This window comes from Podarcis erhardii, assembly GCF_964252035.2.
Source record: "Podarcis erhardii genome assembly, chromosome: 3".
NCBI classification, from domain to species: domain Eukaryota; kingdom Metazoa; phylum Chordata; class Lepidosauria; order Squamata; family Lacertidae; genus Podarcis; species Podarcis erhardii.
The window spans coordinates 73471786-73492742 of NC_138507.1; the positions used below are offsets into that span (position 1 = coordinate 73471786).

Here is a 20957-nt window from a genome sequence, read left to right on the forward strand (position 1 = left end):
TAGAATGAATCTTCTCCATTTATATAGCTTTAGTACCAATACTGTCATTTGCACATGTTCCAAAGCAAGTAGGATTTCAAAAATTTCAAATGAAGTATTACAGTAAGTATCTTTGTGGGATAAAAAGATGGCTTTCTCTCTAAATAATGTAATATGCTTTGTTAAATCTCAATGGTATTTCAAAAAGTACTTTCACTTTCTTCCTGCTTCATTCATGCAGATGTGAAGGATAATATGTCAGTGTATCATTGCATATTTCCAAATCTTCCGTATGGTAGAAATGATCCTCAGGGGCAGGAGAGGGATCAGTCTTTGGCTCTGTACAGTTTCTCAGGGTAAACTCCTTGGTGATACAGAATTTCATCTGGCCGATTATCTGTATATGACCCTGGTAGGAAAATAAAGCAAAAATGGAGCTTCTGTTTTAAAAGTCCATGATAGACATTTCTAGAAAAAGAGAAATATTAAACACTAAAGAGAAATTTTAATGGTTAATCAGTTGTGTGGCATTTGGGTGCAATGAAGCCACAATCTTGATAAACCAAGTGCTAATTGCTGCATTTAATGAGATAAAGGTATACTACATTTTTTCATATTAAATATTGATTTTATAATGTAATTTTTTGTTATTAGACTAAAAAGTTATAGTGTCAAGATGACTAAAAGATAAGTAAACGTAAACTAAAATGTATCATTTCAGATTCAGATGGTTTCAAGTTCTGTGAATATTAATGTGGATCTTAACAAAATTTGAGGATGACATCCCTCCAACATATGTTGAGAAATTGTTTAACAGATTTTCATCAAGGAATAGAGTGGGCTGAAAGGTTAACATAATGGATACAATTCTGTAAGACATCTTTATTTTCAAAAGTTGGGGGCAATCCCCACTTCAAGATGTCAAATAATAAAAACAATCTTTCTAAAAGAGAAAGGTTGACAAAGATTAATAAACAGATACCTCTTCTCCAGGAAGACACTGAATCTTTGGTGTTACACCATAAGCATCTAGAAGAGCATCTCTGATGGCTGCCAGCTAGGGATTAAAACATGAAAGAGCTGAAAGAGTTAAAATACCACTTCAACAAATATTTACACAAAAAACTTTATGGAAAATAAATATAAAGAATTATATTTAAATTTTGTTTTACGATGCAACAGTAACATTTAACAGTTTACTAAGACTATTATTACAGTGGTAGCTTGGTTCTTGAACGTAATCCATTCTGGAAGTCCATTTGACTCCCAAAACCGTTTGAAAACCAAGGTGTGGCTTCCAATTGGCTGCAGGAGCTTCCTGCACTCAAGCAAAAGCTGCATTGGATGTTCAGCTTCTGAAAAAGGTTTGCAAACCGGAACACTTACTTCCAGGTTTGCAGCGCTTGGGAGCCGATTTGTTCAGGAGCCAGGCCATTCGAGTACTAAGGTACTACTCTGTATTTATTTATACTCTGCTTTTTCCCCAGAAAGGGGCTCTAGATAGCTTTCAGATAAAATAGAGAAAGCTAAAACCATAGATCGATAATAATTTAAAAGGTACCAAACACAAATAGAATTAAAACAATACACCAAAAGACCTATTGAAAAACAACAACAAAACAATGGCATAGAACAATGCAAAACAATTTCTCCTCATACCTGGTAGCTGGTACTGCCTGGTGTTATCCCAACTTTCAAGAGATAACTGAAAAAGAGACATATTTCATCTAGCACTGAACAGGAAAAATTCACTACATGCAACTGTGTTATAGTCGGCCAATATTCTCACTTTGTACTGAGGTAAGACACCCTAGCCTCAGTTTGGGTAGGATGATGATGAGACCCTAGAGGTGTGGCTAGCAACCCACATGAAACTTGTCCAGAGCACTTTAGATTCTATCTATACTTTACTTTTCCATGCACTTAATTTTCTCCTTATCTTCCCACCAGCTTCTTTGTTATTTTTGATAGCTGTTGGTATTCTGCAAAATATTGATCCCCAATATCTAAAGGCATTGTGTTCCGTAGCTACTTGTTTGCCAGCGACCTACAGAACAGATGCTTTCAATAAGAATGAACTGGAGTTCTTATGATTTTTTAAATATATTCTCTACTAACCCTGAACTTTACTGGCAACTCAAGTTCTGACCCACACAAAGAAATAATTAACATTTAAAGTGATATACACATATACTGTATCAATGGAAAGTCCTGGCTGTTGGAAAGCAGTGGCTTGCTAACATTTGTGGAGTGCTATCTATAGCAAATATAGCTGCTGATGAATGCCTGTATGCTGCAGAGGTCTCCAAAGAAATCCATTTCCCCACCTGTTAAGATCAATTCTTTTATAGAGCTCCAGAGCTTTACTAAAGTACTTTTCTTCAGAATTAAGGGATTCCAGCATAGCAGCACAAGTCCCATGTTTCTCCCATTCATGCTTCCTACATAAACAAAACAAAAGTGTTGGGTTACATCTTTAGATTTGGATGTATTCAGAGGTCTACAAAAAAATTCTATAGCAAAAATACTTAAAATTTCAGAAGAAAATTTCAAATGTGTAGCTGGTTGAACTTCCAACTCAAAGCACTCTTCCCCTTAAGCACTCTCATTCTTCATATCATTAAACATTTCAGAAGTCTCAATCACAATATTCATTTCTATGAGTATACTCCCAATGTAGGAAGAGGGCAAGAGAGGCTGTTCTCCCTCCCCCCCCCCCCCGCCCCACTAAACCACAATCCCTAGATTCCCAGCTTTCGTTTTTATAAAAAGTAATTGTCTAGCAACTGTAGAACCTGACATATGAGGCAAAACTTGCAGGCACCATCCTCATTTGTGGTATGAGAAACCACAAAACTTGCAGGCACCAGAGCAATGATTCACTTGCAGGCCAGAGCAATGATTCACATTTAGGATCTAGCCAATTAGACGAAGTCAAGTCATTGCCAGACTCTCGAGAAGAAAGTTCTTGGTTTGCTTTCAAACTCTTTATGCTTGTTTCCCCTGGTGAAGTGATTGCTGCCCTATGGGGGGGGGGAATCAAGTATTCATAATTTTAGCATATGTGTGATTATTTTATTATTATTATTTATTTATTTTGTACTCTGCCCTAACAACATGAAGATTGGGAAGCATCCCAGACACTGAAGAACTGTTATCTAGTTCTGCATATTTTATTCATTTGTTTGGTGTATTTACTCTGCTCCCTCCCCACAAAAATTCCTGCAGATTCCTATGGGTGCACTTCCTAAGACAGTGGTGTCCAAACTTTTTTCAAAGAGGGCCGTGGGAGCCAACCAAAGGGCCAACCAAAGTTGTTGACCTTTTTCTAGGATTGAAACAGTTGAGGGGTTTTTTAGGATTTTACTCCAGGAAATAAACTGCCACAGGGGCGGGCTGGATTAGGCCCCCAAAACAGAACTTTGACATGCCTGTCCTAACAGATGCCATTTCAGGAGAGAAAAATCCCCATTTCAGTTTGGGACAAAATGATACAAAAAGTTGCATTTTTGAAGTACAGAAAGGATATGTAAGCAGTAACAATCCTGTTTTATTTGGCCCTGGTTGCCCTTCTGCAACTCTTTCTCTTTCCCACCCAATCATGCATCTTCCTCTCAGGAATGTGGAATGTTCTTCATACTGGATAGTTGCAAAATATGTACATTTTCACAAACATATATGCTCAACTAGTAGTGCTGGTATATATATGTACACTCTGTAGATTTACAATTTCTGAGACTATACATCATGGTGTCGGGGGGTTTGGGGACTGGGGAAGAAAGAGAGTGTGTTGATAGGGATGGGTGATTAGGGTGAAATGGGGAGCTTTCCTTTCATGAAAACTTTGTGTTAATTTAACTTTGGATCCAGATATCTGAAATGTGTTACCTATACCTTGCTCCTATTTCCCCCCTTATATTTATAGTTTAGTTTTTATATAACCCTTACAGCCCCCACCCAAATCAGCTCCCGGGTGTTGGGAGATCCTCCAAAGGTGATTGGGAGGCAATGCAGGAAGGGGAGAGGAAGGGGAAGTCTTGCTGCATAAGTGGAAGCCTGCTGGATATTTTCCTGTTGTGATTTTGGGTTCTAAATTATTCCCCATATTGCAGAGAAACTTGTATGCTTGAATACTCTTGAATCTTTTTCTGTATTAATGGAGTTCTTCAGGTGTTTGGTTCTGTATTTTGCAAGGAACCTGTTGCTACTCAGAAAGAGATAAACTAGTAGAATGCTTCAGTTCAAAGACATAGCATTTCTACTTCTGCTTCATATGAAATTGGAAACTATGGAAACCACAAACGCTGAAAGCTTCTGCATATAAGAAAAACTAGGGTTTTTTTTTTTTTCATTTGTCAGTTGACAAGAAAACCATCTTGTCCTTGTTCCTAGCAGATTTCCACTTGTCAAATATGAAGCACGATGTCACTAGCTTGACTGCATCACAGAAAAAGACAAAGGTTAATTGTTCAATATTCTCTTTCAGTGTGTGTTGTCAGCGCTAAAGCTTTGTACAGATTTTTCCTCCTTTCAAGGTTACAGAGGAGGTTAGAGAAAGAGGAGCAGCATAGAAAACAGATAGGACTTTGCACACTCAACATACAAATTCTATTTATTTATTTAGGGTAAGTTCCTGACATGTCAATGGGACAGCTAGGGAACAGAGAAAAGCAGCACACATTACAGCAAGCTGCATTCTCTATTCTCCACTATCAGTTTTTGGACTTTTGCACTATGTTCACATTATATAGCTTTGGGCTCCAGTATGGAATTGTGCATGCAACCATCAAGAGTGTGATGCTGCAACTATGGCCCAACACTGCCATTAAGGGTGATGTGTGGCTGGCTCTAACCAACATCTCATAAAGTAAGACATATGGCATGACACACTATCACTGTGCGCACTACTCCTGGGCCCACTCCACTTTATTGGCTGCCGCTTGTACAGGGCAAAGAACACACTGAGCACAGGGATATTATATCACATATCATTTTTACTAGACAGTTCCATGGAGACATTGGTTGTGACGGCAATATGCTCCCCATAATGGCTAGTTTTGGCCTGTATTTCAGTCCAGTTTCAAACAGAGCAGAAAGCACCTTCAGTTGGAAGAAATGGGAATTATACCTCAACCATGCTTGATGGACTGCTCTAAAGAATAAATGCTGTTTCTGCTATATCAGACTTAGATAAAGAAATAACTCTGCCCCCCAAATAATATAAGGTTGCAGAAATCTAAAATTCTGCCTGAGAATGTCAGTGGCTCTGGATTCAGTTGTGTGGCCTGGCCTTGGTGACTTTATTACTTTATTATTATGTATATTTGACATTGAATTGCTACTTTTAACAAAATGGGATTGTTTTACTGATATGTTTTAAAATGTTATCTATTGTATGTTATTGTTGTTTTTCATGTGACCTGCTTTGGGAGGAATTTTATTCCTGAAAGGTGGTCTAAAATAAATAAATAGCACTGAGATCTGGTACATATATTCCTCTCACATAAAATTCCATATATCCTACAAACTTACAGAGGATTGGATCCAGACTTTGCCTTCTGCCAACAAAAGGACTCCCATCTGTCTACCCAAAGTTTCTGATCCAGTGCAATCCCACTGACAGAAAGGGGGGCATTTTTGTCAGTTCTTTCATTCTCCTGCAGAGGCCCATCTAGCAGTTGGGAAACACCCAAGAACAGCATGGGTTGTGTGGAGCAAGGGGTGAGAGGAAATGGGTGGCAATGGTCCACTTTTTCAGATGCTGCTGCTGTCAGCAGAAGAAACTCTGGATCTAATTCAGAGATTTGTGTGGGTGAAAAGGGAAATAAAGCAAAGGCATAATAATTTCTAGAAGTTCTGTGCTAGATTTCACTTTCACCTAGTTCCTATGGACTATCCACTCTGGAAAAAGAACTGAAAATGAATAATTTTGTAACACTACCACTACCAAAAAGTTTAAAAGTGGCACAACTCACCAGAAAAAGGTATGGTTTGGATGAAGCACATCTGGCCAATATTTCTTCATGTCACCCATGAGATCCTATAAGTAAGTAAGTAAGTAAATAAGTAAGTAAGTAAGTAATGTAAGTAAAGGCTCTCATAAGCTAAAAAGCAGCACTGAGCTCCAAATAAAACATGCAGCTACACTGAGAACCTGACCCTATCCCTGGCTGTAAAGACTGTAGAGCAAACACAGGTATGGCAGCATCCCCATGTACACTTATGCCTGCAGACTGTAAATCATAAAGAGCAAACCCAGCATTTCAGCTCCTGGCTGCCATAGGACTATGCCAGTATTAAAAGCTATGGACTACTCAGCAAGTTTTTTAGATGGGGCTCAGGGGACTATCAGATCTCTTCAGCTACAGTTGCATTAAAAAACAAAACAAAAACCTTGTGTGGTCATCTCATGCATAAGCTTCTTCCACGCATGGCACAGAGCAACTATGTTGAATCTTCTATTTTTGTAGAATGTCACATATCTACTCTTAATTTAATTTATAAATGCTGTATTTGGTATGAAGCTGTAAGTGGGGCAGGGGGAGGGGAGGAAGAGGGAGGGTGTTAAGTGTGCTCTCTGTTCCTGTTTTTGAAAATAGAAAAAAACAAACAAAACAACAACAACAATAAATGAAAAAACAAACACTTTATCTATAAAATAAAATGTCTTGTGATCTACCACAAACCCTTGGAGTGGGATGGTACAGAAAGAGCTTTAGAATAAAATAGCATATCTACCTCTAATAGCAACTGACCGGCTATGAAAAATCTGGATGAGGCAACAGCAAAAAACAAAACCATACTAAGAATCTACATTTTCATATAATTTATACCTGAAGTTCAGATAAGTTAAAGTGCCAAGTTCTATTACAGTCTTCTGCTTTATCAGGCCTAAGAGAGAATAAACAGAACAAAATTTAAATGCCCCTAAACAGTGGTGGTGGATGAAACTGGTCTACATAATATTTCAATTTGAAATTACATTTGGAAAAAATGAATCCCTTTTCTACAATATTATGCCTAAGACAAAGCTTTCACAGTATATCACTATAAAAACAAATAAGCTACACAAAAGCTTCCCTAGCAGTTTCAAACTGCTTTGAGATCCAATAGCATGTACCAGTAGAACTTGACCTGTCTATCAAGCATCTATCTATCTATCTATCTATCTCCTAAACAAATGATTTTTTCTTTGTTAAAAATAGGACAAACTTCAGTGACAATGAAATGTTCAGAAATGCATCAATTTCAACCACAAGGTGCTGATCCGTACTTGCATTTTCTCATAGAGGTGGAGGGCAATGGAAACAGGAATGAAGGTATTTTAAAAATATTGTGATTATGCATTTAAAGTTGTGGCCTTTCTTGAATATTTTAAGATAGGGTGGTTATTTATTCCAAATGAACAGCGATGGTATACTATTACTGTAATAGTCTTGTCAAATGTAAGACACTACCAGCTTGTAAATAGATGTAGTGTAAGTGGCCATTGCTGTACTTAATAGTTTGACATGCATAAAGTAGGTGTAAAATAGTAAGGGTTAGATGCCACTAAAACAGAGGTGGGGCATCTGTGGCCCTTCAGATGCTGTTGTGCAACAACTCCCATCATCCCATCATCTCCAGTCTGTGCAGACTGGAGCTTATTGGAGTTGGTGTCCAGCAATGTCTGGAGGGCCAAAGGTTCCCCAGCCTGGCACTAAAACCACCAAGGTTTGTGGTTGAGCATTCAGTGGCCTTGCAGCTAAGCATCAGTATGAGAACAGAAATCGTGCAGCGGCGGTGTGGTGGCAGCGGGAGGCCCCATTAGCTAAAGTGGTGCTTCGGGTTAAGAACAGTTTAAGGTTAAGAACGGACCTCCGGAACGAATTAAGTACTTAACCCGAGGTTCCACTGTATATAGGTCATCTAGGCCAAACTCTTAATTAAATGTCATATAATGTAGCATTCTTTTCAAAGTTAAAACCTTACCAGAGTCCATGGATTGTCCAGTACAATAGTGGATCTTCTTTGCAATCATGTTCATTCATCTGCAGAAAACAAGTCAACCAATTTATCAGGGAAAGCCAGTTTTTATGCTAAAACAAAAACACACACAGTTTTAAGCTAAATAGTTCCAATATTCAAACTTAGCTAAACCTGCCAATTGCTGTAGCTGTTAAAAGAACAGGAGCATTAATATTATTATTATTTATTAAATTACATTTATTAAATTTATATGCTGCTGTAAATGGTTATCTACCACTAGCTTTTATGACAGGGCTAAGTATACATTTGAATAAATGCACACCTTTATTAACAACAGCGTGTTAATAACACGGGTGCCGTGGCTGAACCTAACAGTCAGGGGTCCCTTTACCTTTTATTAATAACTCACCTTACATACTGTCACTGGCCACTGATGCACAAGGTACAACATTTCCCACTTATGAGGATGCTCATCACTGAAACATAAAAATATATATTTTTAAGATGTTTGAAGAACAGAAAGGCAGCAAGTAACAATAGAAATTTTGGGGAATCTTTTTTTGGATCTTTAGTATCAATTTTTACAGCTGTTAAAATGTCCTGTTCTACCAGCTTTGTAGGACGCGGGTGGCGCTGTGGTCTAAACCACTAAGCCTCTTAGGCTTGCCGGTCAGAAGGTTGGCGAGTCAAACCCCCATGACGGGGTGAGCTCCCGTTGCTCGGTCCCTGCTCCTGCAAACCTAGCAGTTCGAAAGCATGTGAAAAAGTGAAAGTAAATAAATAGGTACCGCTCCGACGGGAAGGTAAATGGCATTTCCGTGCACTGCTCTGGTTTCGCCAGAAGCGGCTTAAGTCATGCTGGCCACATGACCCGGAAAAACTGTCTGCAGACAAACGCTGGCTCCCTCGGCCTGTAAAGCGAGATGAGCGCCGCAAACCCAGAGTTGTCTGTGACTGAACTTAACTATTAGGGGTCCTTTAACTTTACCTTTACCAGCTATGTACACAGCAACCTAATACTATAATGGGAGTTTCTACTGCTTAGTATAAGATAGCTTGAGCCATTTTCTGTGGTCCTTTACTACAACAAGAATATTAAGGCTGTGATAAAAATAAACCAAAAACTGCAAGCAAAGTCCAAGGTTTGTTCTGAAGCTTCTACAGCAACTGTTCAAACTGCTGAAGAAACACGTTTTTCATTTTAAAATGAAGCTTCCCTTGGCAACCTTATGAGCTGCAGTGGTGGAAACAACAAAGAAATCTCCAGTTGCAAACACAGTTCTCCATTGTATGCTTCAAAAGATTTGGTGAACCATGGTTCAAAGCATTCATTTACCACATTTGTTTTGAGAAAAACCTGAGATAGTTCATCTTATGTGATGGATAGCAAATAAACATAGGCAAGCAAAAGTGAAATTAACTAGAAGAAAATGACTGCTATGGTTATTAAAAATAATTAAACTAAGAGTAATACAATATGATGGGAAACACTTTGTTTTTCGAGATTAGTTAGCTTACTTAGAGAACTACTGTTTAACAAAGTCACACTCTAAGAGTAAAATGCGGGGCACACCTAACTGGAATAATTTATAGCGAGATGGACATACATCCCCTCCACCCCCAGACTTGGTAAGTCAGTTTGTAGACCACTTTCTGGATTTCTTTTCATGCAATGCTGATTCTAAAACCAGAGGTGTGTAGAGAGAGGTGTGTAGAAAAGATAAAGTGTATCTTCATTGCTCTGTCCACTTTTGCCTCTGGCTGAAAAGAGGTTATCCACACCTGCAATAGTATTTGGCTGAAATAGGACACAGAGCACAGAGGTCATTAAAACTGCCTTTCTTCGCTGTACAAGATGTTCCAATACTTACGATTCCTCCAACTCATGTGTAGCAGTCCCACCAAAGATAGCAAGCCAAAAGCACCCAACAAACAAACAGTATGGAGTAATAGGATTCATGCTCCTTTTTGGTGACTCTATGATAGAAAAGAAAATATGTAAACACAAGACCGCAATCAGGCAACTGTTAGAAGTGAATGAGAAATCAAACTTTTGACCCTCCAGCTTTTGTTGGACTCCAGCTCCCATCTGCCCCAGTCAGCATGGTTAATGATGATGGGATTTGTAGTGCAGCAACATCTGGAGGGATACAGATTCTCAATCACAGTTTTAAAACACATTTATCCTGATTAACTGAACACAACACATTTAAAAAGGAATATATTCCTCTAAGAGTCACTTTGCTTTTCTCCATAAACACTGGCTGTTTGGACAGCAGACTGAGATATGAACACAGCACTCAGCAGAGACACACTATTTATAAGGAGAACTAATTCCACAAACAGGTGACATTACTATTAAGAACCTTTAAGTACTGTTTCAGTGTTTCCAGTGGTAATGCAAGTATCTTATTGGATGTCATTCTTCCTTGCTAGGCTTCCTAATGTTTCCTGCGAGATTTCTTTTTCTCTCTGTTGAAGTAACATGGATCTTAACATGATTATACGGGGGCTTATTCCAATGTTACTGTAGGTAAAATATCCACATGCAGATGGATCCCAAGGAGCATCGCAGATCTCTGTTCCCCACTCCCTTTGCAGTGAGAAAGGTGTGCATAAATCCGAGACCAGATAAGGTGGTGGTGGTGGGGAGCTGGCAATGGATAAATATGAAAGGTGAAGGAACCTGCAGGAACTTGGCAAAATGACTGCGTGCATGAGAAGGGAGAAAAAACAGGACTTGATGAGACTGCATATAACAGGGCTCAAGAGAACAGAGTGAGCCTTATAAACAAACCAAGTGGTTTGGGCCTTCTATATTTTCTGGCTTTGCTAAAGCCATTAAGTGCATGCAAACATATTTGAGCACTACTCAAAACTTCCTTTAAATGTCTTCAAATAAAACCCCTGAGAATTAAATGGCGTTAAAAAGTAGGCAACGGATCACAAAAAGCCAAAACTCTCTCCATAAGTCAATTAAAGGGGAGTATTTGTATTTAAGCTGATTCTGTTCTGTTCATGCATCAACTTACCTGGCACAAAACCAACTCCAGTCAGATCAAGTCAAAACAGAATCATCTTCAAACACAATAAAATATATATGCATAAAGCAGAACTCTGATTCCTCTTCACTACCACTCACTTCTTGTGCTTTTCCTTGAACTTCATTTATTTCTCATCTTAGTTCCCTACCAGCTTGACTACCCTAGAATTAGAAGGGTCCCCCCCCCATTCTGCTGTTTCTAAAACATTCAACAATGCTCTATTATTTGCGTTAAAAACAACCTCTCTTAAAAATTATCATCTTAACCTGGGGAAACAAAATAAAAAAATTCCTTCCAGTAGCACCTTAAAGACCAACTGAGTTAGTTCTAGGTATGAGCTTTCGTGTGCATGCACACTTCTTCAGATACACACATGCACACGAAAGCTCATACCTAGAACTAACTCAGTTGGTCTTTAAGGTGCTACTGGAAGGAATTTTTTTATTTTGTTTTGACCATGGCAGACCAACACGGCTACCTATCTGTAACTTAACCTGGGGACTACACTATAGACACTTTACCCTGAGACTATAGACATTTACCCTGAGACTACAGTGCTGAAAGCAGCACACACTGAAAGCAGCATACACCAGCCAATGTCTAGGGGACCAAAGTCCATATAAGGCTGCTCATGGAAAGGGGGAGACAAACCTGGCCCCATTCATCGACCAGAAAATGAGCAGCTGAGGGAAGTTTGATTTCCTCTCCTTCAGGAAACAACCCTTGGTTTCAGCTGTTAGCTATCTTGGGGCTGAAGAAGCGAGGAGGAGGACATTTTGTTCCATTTATCAGCCAAAAAATGGGTGGCAGGAGACTAACTGCTATTCAAGAAAGAACAAGAGCAAGGGAAGATTTATCTGGTCCTCATTCAGTACAAATGCCTTCTTTTAGCTCACCATTTTGTTCTAGTCTTAAATAAGCGAACTTCCTTCTCTACTTATCCCCACCAATTTTCTTTCTTTCTGTGTGTCTCTTCATAAGCATAATGACAGTGACTTCTCTTTTTTTCTTATTGATGCAAGCTGTTTGTTTGGGGAGACAGTAGTTGTCTAAAAGTGTGGGATAAAACAATAAACACCTCCCAAACAGGTCAATGAGGTCTGAGCATACTTAGTGGCCACAAAATGCTAGCTAACTGTTGAGAAGGGGACAAGAGGAGGGAATGACAGATGGCTGGCACTAGCCTCAAGACAAAGAAGCACCACTTCCGCAGCTATAAACAGCACAAGACTCTAGTCACAGGAACAGGTCTACAGGCTGAAGCAGGGGGACACAAATGTTGGCTGGCCTTGCCAGACAAGCCAAGAACTGTCACTGACAAGACTCTGCTCCTCATCTTTAGTGGAAGCAAATGCAGAGAATCATAGAACTGTAAAGGTGGAATGTACCCAAGGGTCATCTAGTCCAACCCCCTGCAATGCAGGAATCTCAACTAGATCATACAGAAGATGTTTATTCAGAAATGAATTCTGTTGTGTACAATGGGATTCATCCTCAAGTAAGGAGCCTCAGCTCCTGACCTTGTGAGGCCCTGTTCTGCTCTCCAACTCCAACTTTTTGAGAAAAGGCTTTTTTTCATGATGGCCCACTGAGCCATTTGAGCATTTTGGCTGCCCAATGCAAGAAGAAGAAGAGTTTGGATTTGATATCCCGTTTTATCACTCCCCTTCAGGAGTCTCAAAGCTGCTAACATTCTCCTTTCCCTTCCTCCCCCACAACAAACACTCTGTGAGGTGTGTGGGGCTGAGAGACTTCAAAGAAGTGTGACTAGCCCAAGGTCACCCAGCAGCTGCAAGTGGAGGAGCGGAGAAGCGAACCCAGTTCACCAGATTACGAGATTATCACTCTTAACTACTACACCACACTGGAAGAACAGCCTGTCCCAACCTTCCCCAACAGAACCAAAGGAAAAGTCTAGGGCTCATTTTGGCTCTGCACAGCCAAAAGTTTCTGAGCACCTTGGCTACCTACTGTAGAGAAGGACTCTTTCCCATTATTTTTGAGCCCTTCAAAGCTCAACATAACTGCAGGGAAGATCCCCTCGCATCACCCTCATTAAAGGGTACAGGAAATACCTGTCATAGTATAGGAAGGATGAGTGTGACATCAAGCCACATGATACAGTAATGTGGACATTTCAGTAATCTGAAACTAATCCAGACTAAGACCACTCAGTGGTTAGACAAGAGGCTGCGTGGGATGCCTAGGGACAATATCTTGCCTGACAGAAGAAAGGTAGTAGTATATCAATGCAAATACTGGAAGCCAGAAAACTGTCAAACCAAGCATCAAAACTAGGTGCTTGTAATCAATTAAAAAAGCAGCTTTGGAAAATGCATATTGTGAAATCTTTTGAGAACAAAGAGGCCACAAATCTAAAAACAATTCCTCCAAACTTTACTTCTACCTAGAATTTCCACCATGCAACTCACTATAAAATAATTCAAAACCTCTTTCCCTTTTGACATGCGCAGCATATTGCCAATACACTTTGCTACAGAACAGCTCCGACCCGAGGCAGCCTCGCATAACTGAAGTGCCAAATAAACACAGCTGCTCCCTAACCCCCTTTGTTCGAAGTCATCCTTGCCGAGTTACATGCTACAATCTCCCAACCGCCCACAGGGTTCAAACGCCCTACGCCTGGAATGATTTCGAGGAGAAAAGCCCTAAGAAACCACAGCCTCCAACTGCCGCCTCTCGCTCAGCGTCTTCTTTATGGCTACGAGAAAATCCCGCTATGTTCACTGCGGCGTACTTGTACATAGGACTAGATACCAAATCGTGTAGGTACGAAGTTCCACTAGTTATTGGAAGTAAGTCCTATTAAACACAGTGTGACTTACTTCGAATCAACATATACCCGGCTCTACAGCTGCCGCTCTGAGCTGCATATTTGCTTAGAACTCGAAAACAAACAAAACAAAACGCACCAGGGAGACTTAACTTCCAAGTTACAATCTTTCAAGAGATTACGATTTATAAAAAAAATCAACTCACAAGTTTAACCCGTTGTTTTTGTACCTGTTTTGCAGGAGCTGAACTAGAAAGCTGGTGCAAGGGCGGCATCAGCTTTCACTTCCCTACAGGAACCAGCACTTCCGCTGGGCGACTAAATCCCGCCCCCCCACCGCCTCTCGCTGAGCCCCTTGTGGGTCGTTCGTGCCTAGTCAACGGAAAAGAGGCATTGCGTAAGTGCAGCGAGCGGACTGCTATGCCTCCACTTGTCTCCTGCATATAATAAAAAAGATTTTTCTTTTTCTGTTGCTGTTTGCTACAACTACTCAGATGGCTTTTCAGATCTCAGGGTCTCCACCCACCCCACCCCCTTTAGAAAAAAGAGTGGCTCTGTTTAGGATCTTTCTTTCTTTTTTGCAACTTCCTAGTTTTACAAAAGGTTACTGGAGTTTGAAGGCTTTGGGTGCTTCGGTTTCTGTAAAAGCAGAAAGCTTACACATGCCAAACCTAAACATTTTTGTTCTGTTTTTTATTATGTATTTTGTCTTTTTCGCTTGTATTTTTATGCTGTGAACTGCCCTGAGATCTTCAGATGAAGAGCAGTGCACAAATTTAAATAACAACAATAATAATAATAGTGAAACTACAAATTACCAAGTACAAACAAACAGACCCATAAGCTAAAGACTCACATGGTGTGCTTATTTACAAGTCTTACGAAATTCAGTAGTGGTTATTCCTAAACAAGTACAGTGGTACCTCAGGTTAAGAACTTAATTCTGTAAGCATAAAATTGCATACTTGTCTTTGGCTTCAGAAGTCAGCAGTTTTAAAGTACTGAACAGATTTTTGGTGCCACCTGCAGCATAATTCTAGAAACAACAAACACTAGAAATCATGCAATTTTCATGTGAAAAAAGGAATCACATTGAATATTAGGGTAGCTTTTCACACTAAGTACAATGCACATTTCTACAAGCTTGGCATCGGCATTAGTTTGGGGGCTTATTTCATCTCTGTAAGGCAGGGCCACTGTGCAATGATAAACACTCAACACAGTACTGTACATTACATCTCGGTTTACAGCAGACTGGTTTAGAATTCCAGCAAAAACTGGCCCTAGAAGTATTGCTCAGCATAGGTTAAAATACATCCACTCTGAGTGAGATTCCCCCACCCCACCCCGCATCATAGTTACATTGGATGTTTCCTTGCTCTAATGAAATCTTAAAGCTGCAATCATATGCACACTTACCTGGGAGTAAATCTCACTGAACATAGTGAGTCTAGCTTCTTAGTAAACAGGCATAAGATTGTGGCATAAAATAAACATTTCTAGCCCTTTCCAATTTTGTTAGCATCTACCATTTTACCATTCCACCCTTCCTTATTTGGACTGTCATCTGATTTAACCATAATTAGTACAATAGGTGCATGCAGGAACCAGCAAAGCAGCCCAATCCTGTGCATGTTACTCACAGATGAAGAGTTCATAGACAGGTGCAGCCTAAATAATTTCTGAAGATACCTTCAGCTCTTGATCCTATTACAGTTATCACATACATATTTTCAGGACACAGCCCTTAAGACACCTAACTAGAACTTACGGGTGTGTTCACAATTCCATCTTAGAGACAATGATGCCCCTAGCTGTCAACATCAACAGTTTAAGTGTCAGATTCATTTCTGTTTGTGTACACACCAGTGTGTAGGAATGAAAATCACGACAGACGAGTAGTGGGTGTCACGAGAGGCGTCTGCCGGGAAAGTCCCGGGAACTCTCTTTTATTGAATATTACAAACATTGCCACAGGTGTGCTTGTGGCTGATTGGTGCAGAAACAGAGAAAAGATTATAAGCAAGACTTCCCAGAATGCAAGAGAAAAGAAGCAATGCTTCCCATAAGGCCACAGTTATGTGTAGAAAGAGATGCAATGCTTCCCTATAATGCAACAGTTATGTGCAGAGGGAAAACATATGTGCAGAAGGAAAACTTCCCTTTACCAGTGGACATTGATAGGCAGGGATGTATTTACGCATGCAAACGTGTTTACAACTTAGCTGGAGATGAATTACCTTAAAGGTTTCATTGGTGTAAAGATGGATTGAACAACAGCACAGTACTATACATCAAACAGTAAGTAATATTTCACAACAAAGTGTGTTTTAGACAACATGTAAGAACAGATTAAACACCCAGCACTGCACACACAAGTGCACAGTAAAGGGAAGTGTGAACGCAGCCTTAGACTTTAGTCGTATACTATGAGGAGGCATAACATTGGGTACAACCAATAGAGCTTGAGTTTAAGTAGTTTTAGGATTGGAGCATAAGTAAATGCTTCATGAATTACTGTACATTTAAGGATACCTGTCATTTAACAAAAAATAGTGCCTAGTGGTTCAAAATACTTTCTTCCAAATCCATGTACACTGAATTGGATTGCAGGTATTCGTTGTTTTGGAGTTTGGTATTTTTGCAGTTCTGTTTATGCAGGCCCTTTCTCCTCTAGTTATATTCTGCGATAACGAACCTTCATTGGACAATAGTCCGCAAAGAGCCGTGTGGCAAATGAACTCTAACATATCTATGCCTTATGGAAGTGCAGTGCATATTCTACCATTTTGCACGCCAGCCGCAGGGGAAAAAACGTACCAACAAAACCCCGCTCTGTGTATTTCCATTCAGGATTGAGCCTGAGCCTGCAATCCTAACCTCCATTTACCTACCTGGGAGTAAGCCCCATTGAATTCAACAGGACTTACTTCTGAGTAGGCACGGTTAGGATTGCGCCGGGAGCCTGGTTCAGCGGCAGCAAAAACCGCAGAGCCCCATCTAGCGAAACATCGCCTCCTTCTAAACCTCCCGCCTCTTGCGCTCCCCAGCCAATCGCGGAGCCGGATCGTAAGCAGCCGGTTTGTACCCGCACATTCGACGCGCGCGGAAGCGCGGCTCGCTGGGCAGCCTCCTCCAAAGTGGGCGGCGACTGCGGTCAGGAAGTCATTGGCCCACTGCGCTCCGCCTCTTTCCCGGCAAATATCCCCCTTTGCCCCAGAGCCACGAATCTGCGGGCGCTCGTCTCGTCACTAGCTCAGTTTAGGCGGTTGTCAGGGAGAAGCAAGATGGCGACGGCGACGGAGGAAGACACGGAGCTGAGGGATCTCCTCGTGCAGACGCTGGAGACGAGCGGGGTGCTGAATAAAATCAAGGTGAGGAGCTGGCGGGGAGCGGGACGGTGGCTTTACGGGATGGAGGGGAGCGCCTCAGAAGTGCGTCGGCGTATGCCCGCCTGACGCCGGGAGAGGCGTGCTGTGCGTGGAGGTGCTGGTGGCGCGGCCCTCGCGAGAGAGCGGGTCGACCCCAACGGCGCTAACGGACTCCCAACTGTCATTCCCGCCCTCTGGACAATGCCGCCTAGGCATAAGTGTCGCGCGCTGCCTTTTGCTTCGTGGCGCATGCGTGGAACTCCTCCTGAAGCAATAAGAGGGTTGGTTGGTGGTCAGGAGAACATAACGGAGAGACTTCCTGCCCCGGAACAAAGGCCTGTCCCGCAGTGGCCAGCCAGGTGCTCCTGAGAAGTCCATAAAGCAGGACGTGGGAACTTTCTTTCCTGCTGTTGCTCCCCAGCATCTGGCATCCAGAGGCATACAATTTACTGATTTCTCGATTGATAGCCTTATGCTCCAGTCCTCTTTTCAACCCATTTAAGTTGGTGACCATTCCTACGTTTGGTGGAAGCAAGTCCACCAGTTTAGCAGTGCTGTGTGAAAAAGTCCTGACACCATTAAACTTTATTGGGCGATCTGAGTTCTAGTATTATGAGAAAGGGAGAGGATGTATTTTCGTGCTTTTTCCGCAGCATGTGTAATTTCATAAACATTTCGTTCTCCCCGTTCTCACCTTTTGCTAAAAAGATTGGGTGACCAGAACTACACAAAGTATTCAGAGTGTGAACATAACATAAACTTTTAACAAGGCATTACAATATTGGCAGTTTTAGTCAATATTGGATGCAGGGCTACTGTCCCAGTCTCCTCTTTACCAGGCTAAACATGTCCAGCTCCCTCAATCATTCCACATAAGGCTTGGTTTCCAGACCTTTGATCATCTTGGTTGCCCTTCTCTGCACACACATTCCAGCTTGTCAATATCCTTCTTAAATTGTGCCAGTTCACTCATATTGGGGAGTTCCTTTTGGAGCTCCTCCCAATCCCTCTTTGGTTTTGCTACCCTATCTCTAGGTAAGTTATGAACACCACAGTGTGCACTTTTCTAAACTTGCACTGTAGGTTTTAAAATGACGAAAAACTGACTCTTTAAATTAATCTGAGGTCAACACCTACACTTCAGAAGCTGCACTTAAAGCTCAAGCTGAGCATACACTGACCCTGAAATGAAGGCTGAAGCCATACTTCTGTTTGTTGATTGACTTTTTCACTTTAGCTTGGTCTGTGTTTTCGTTCTTTACAGTGTAGAAGTGGGATCACTGATATTTAATACATAGTTGTTAGAATGTTTACTGTCAGACAGGCAGCATAGACAGTTACATGACATATATTAGCTAGAATGTATAGCATTTCCCCAAGACACAGGATATATGCTTTCCAATGGCCTTTTGGCATTGTTATTTGGAGTTTAACCACTTCTCTCATTCTTTGGGATTACACACACATTACCCTCCAAGAAAGGGGTTTATAGATCTTTGTTCTACAATGATAAGTTAGCACAGTCATTATTTGGGTTCATTTTTCAGAAGTGGATGCAATGTGTGGCAGAGTCTCACCTTGCAGCATGAGACAGTTCACTGATTCTTAAACAGTTGGGTAATTTGCTGTGTAGAGAGGGTAGGCATGAAGTGAATGTCCCTAGATGGAGTAGGAGAGAAGGGGTGTAGGATTTGAATTATGGATGAGAATGTGTCAGTAGAGAATGAAGACCCCCAACAGATGGAGCCTGAAGAAAGGAAACCAATCCCATGTGGGTTAAAAAACTTTACTTTTTGCAAATTATTTTTATTGATTTTCTAAATTTCAACCCAATCTTCACAAATTATACCAAATCAATACAATTTTGATTAAATGACTTCCCACTTGCCTTTGTTGATGTGACCTTAGCTTCTAATATTACTTTGTTAAGTATTTTACATTATCTCCAGTTACAATCCATTACCCAAAATTATCCCTTGTCAGCTGTATTTTTAGCCATTTCCAGTTGTGTTGAAACATTATTTAAAGCATTTACATACTTTTGTAAAACTTCAAGTGAGAATATAATACTTCTTTTCTTTTCATTCTGTGTAATAAATTGGACCCTTCTGTGTGAGGTTTGTCTTGGTATCTAGTTTTCTTAATATATAGTTGCAAAATGCTATACATTTATACAAATGCTGGTTCTCTGTTACAGGCAGAATTGCGAGCAGCTGTATTTTTAGCACTAGAAGAGCAAGAGAAAGTAGAGGTAAGGAGCTGCCAAAACAATGAACTTTCATATAGATGTGAAAAAGCATTAAGAAGCATAATAGAAACCTGTGTGACCTCACAACACAAGTTTTAGGGAGTTGAACAAGTGTCCCTCATTTCTATCCTTGGAAGCCAGCCTTCAGATAGAAGTAGAATCACTGAGTTGCAGTTTGTGTTGCACCTATGTCTTGGCTTGTGAGTCTTATTTGTTCAAGCATCCCAAAATCTAACCAACTGTTTCTGTAGACAGTATAGTTTGAGATGCCGAACTCTAGGGCTACTGCTGCAAATTGAAAGAAGGAGGGGAAAACACTGTGTGCTTTCTGCTTACTTTAAAGTCTACAGCTGATGGTAGCCAAATGCTCCAGAAAAAATAGGGTGTTGTTTCCCTAGCCTTTGGCATCATCAAGTAGGTAAAGAATGAGTCGGCAGTAAATAAAATGGTGCTTCTGCTCCCAACTTACTTCCAGAACTGAAATTTCAAACTTTGTGTATTGTTGCACAAAACAGAGCATTGGTTATTATTTAATGTTTTATACTGCTCTTTTCTTCCTAGAATACCCAAGTTCAGCTTGGTTTGGGCATTCAAAATTAATCACTGCCAAATTCTGGTACTGTATGATATAGGCTTGGCTTCACCATGAGGATGCATAAGCATTCATGTATATATAGATAATTGTTATCTACCTGTTTTATATCTCTGTCTGTAATCGTTAATTGTTCTTCTCATTCTTTGACAGAACAAAACACCTCTGGTAAATGAAAGTTTGAAAAAGTTTTTAAATACAAAAGATGGTAAGCTCTGTCTCTGCTAGTTAAAGATACCATATATATTCCCAATTAATGTGTGGACAGTGATGCAGATCAGTGAGGGAGTTTCTGTGGTTCTTTGGTGATGTAAGCAGGCTTAAATCACAACAGGAGATATCATTACAGTACAGTGGTGCCTCGCAAGACGAAATTAATTCGTTCCGCGAGTTTTTTCGTCTTGCGATTTTTTCGTCTTGCCAAGCATGGACTTTGGAAAAGCTTCAAAAATCACCAAAGTCTTCAAAAACCTCAAAAAAGACTACCACACCGCGTGCTATGAGTTGCTCCTCGAAGTGAATGCACGGTTTTAAGAAAAAGGAAACAAACTTGCAAGACAAAGGAAACAAACTTGCAAGACGTTTTCGTCTTGCGAAGCAAGCCCATAGGGAAATCCGTCTTGCGAAGCAGCTCAAAAAACAAAAAACTCTTTCGTTTTGCGAGTTTTTCGTCTTTGGAGGCATTCGTCTTGCGAGGTACCACTGTACTGTTCAAAGATGGCTCATTGCAGTGGGAAGTAGATGTACAGCAAACAGGGGTTAGCCTGTCCTTCCATAGATAAAACCAAGCCATAGACAATTTCTGGTTAGTTCAGAGCAAGGTTCACTAATGTAGAAGGCAGAACATTCTGCAGTCTGTTGTCCAGGGAGTGTTTAAAGGCCTCATCTACAACTGATGCCACTGCAGCTAACTGTGTCTGATGCTCTTACTTGCTTACCTTCTGTTTTTCCTTTGCCCTTT

At 40.6% G+C, this 20957-nt stretch overlaps 2 protein-coding genes across 7 annotated transcripts in view; one reads left to right on the forward strand and one right to left on the reverse strand.

The window, feature by feature from the left end:
• On the reverse strand, positions 1-17006 carry RNASET2 (ribonuclease T2). 5 transcript variants are annotated; one of them, XM_081855897.1, is made up of 10 exons: positions 16874-17006; positions 9819-9924; positions 8357-8423; positions 7951-8009; positions 6813-6870; positions 5955-6019; positions 2307-2420; positions 1639-1684; positions 962-1036; positions 1-388 (listed from the first exon to the last, which is right to left on the reverse strand). In XM_081855897.1, the coding sequence occupies exons 2-10, from the start codon at positions 9905-9907 to the stop codon at positions 209-211; spliced, it is 753 nt and encodes a 250-aa protein (XP_081712023.1). In that variant the 5' UTR covers positions 9908-9924; positions 16874-17006; the 3' UTR covers positions 1-208. The 5 variants fall into 5 exon arrangements, with proteins under 5 accessions (XP_081712023.1, XP_081712025.1, XP_081712022.1 ...); XM_081855899.1 differs by lacking the exon at positions 16874-17006 and adding an exon at positions 14751-14848; XM_081855896.1 differs by lacking the exon at positions 16874-17006 and adding an exon at positions 13992-14145.
• Positions 17002-20957, forward strand: part of CEP43 (centrosomal protein 43) — a 23169-nt gene continuing 19213 nt past the window's right edge. For both annotated transcript variants that reach the window (XM_081855873.1, XM_081855872.1), the window contains exons 1-3: positions 17002-17159; positions 19354-19407; positions 20150-20204. In XM_081855873.1, coding sequence (XP_081711999.1) covers positions 17073-17159; positions 19354-19407; positions 20150-20204 — 196 coding nt within the window. In that variant the 5' untranslated portion in view covers positions 17002-17072. The remainder of the gene's footprint in view (positions 17160-19353; positions 19408-20149; positions 20205-20957) is intronic.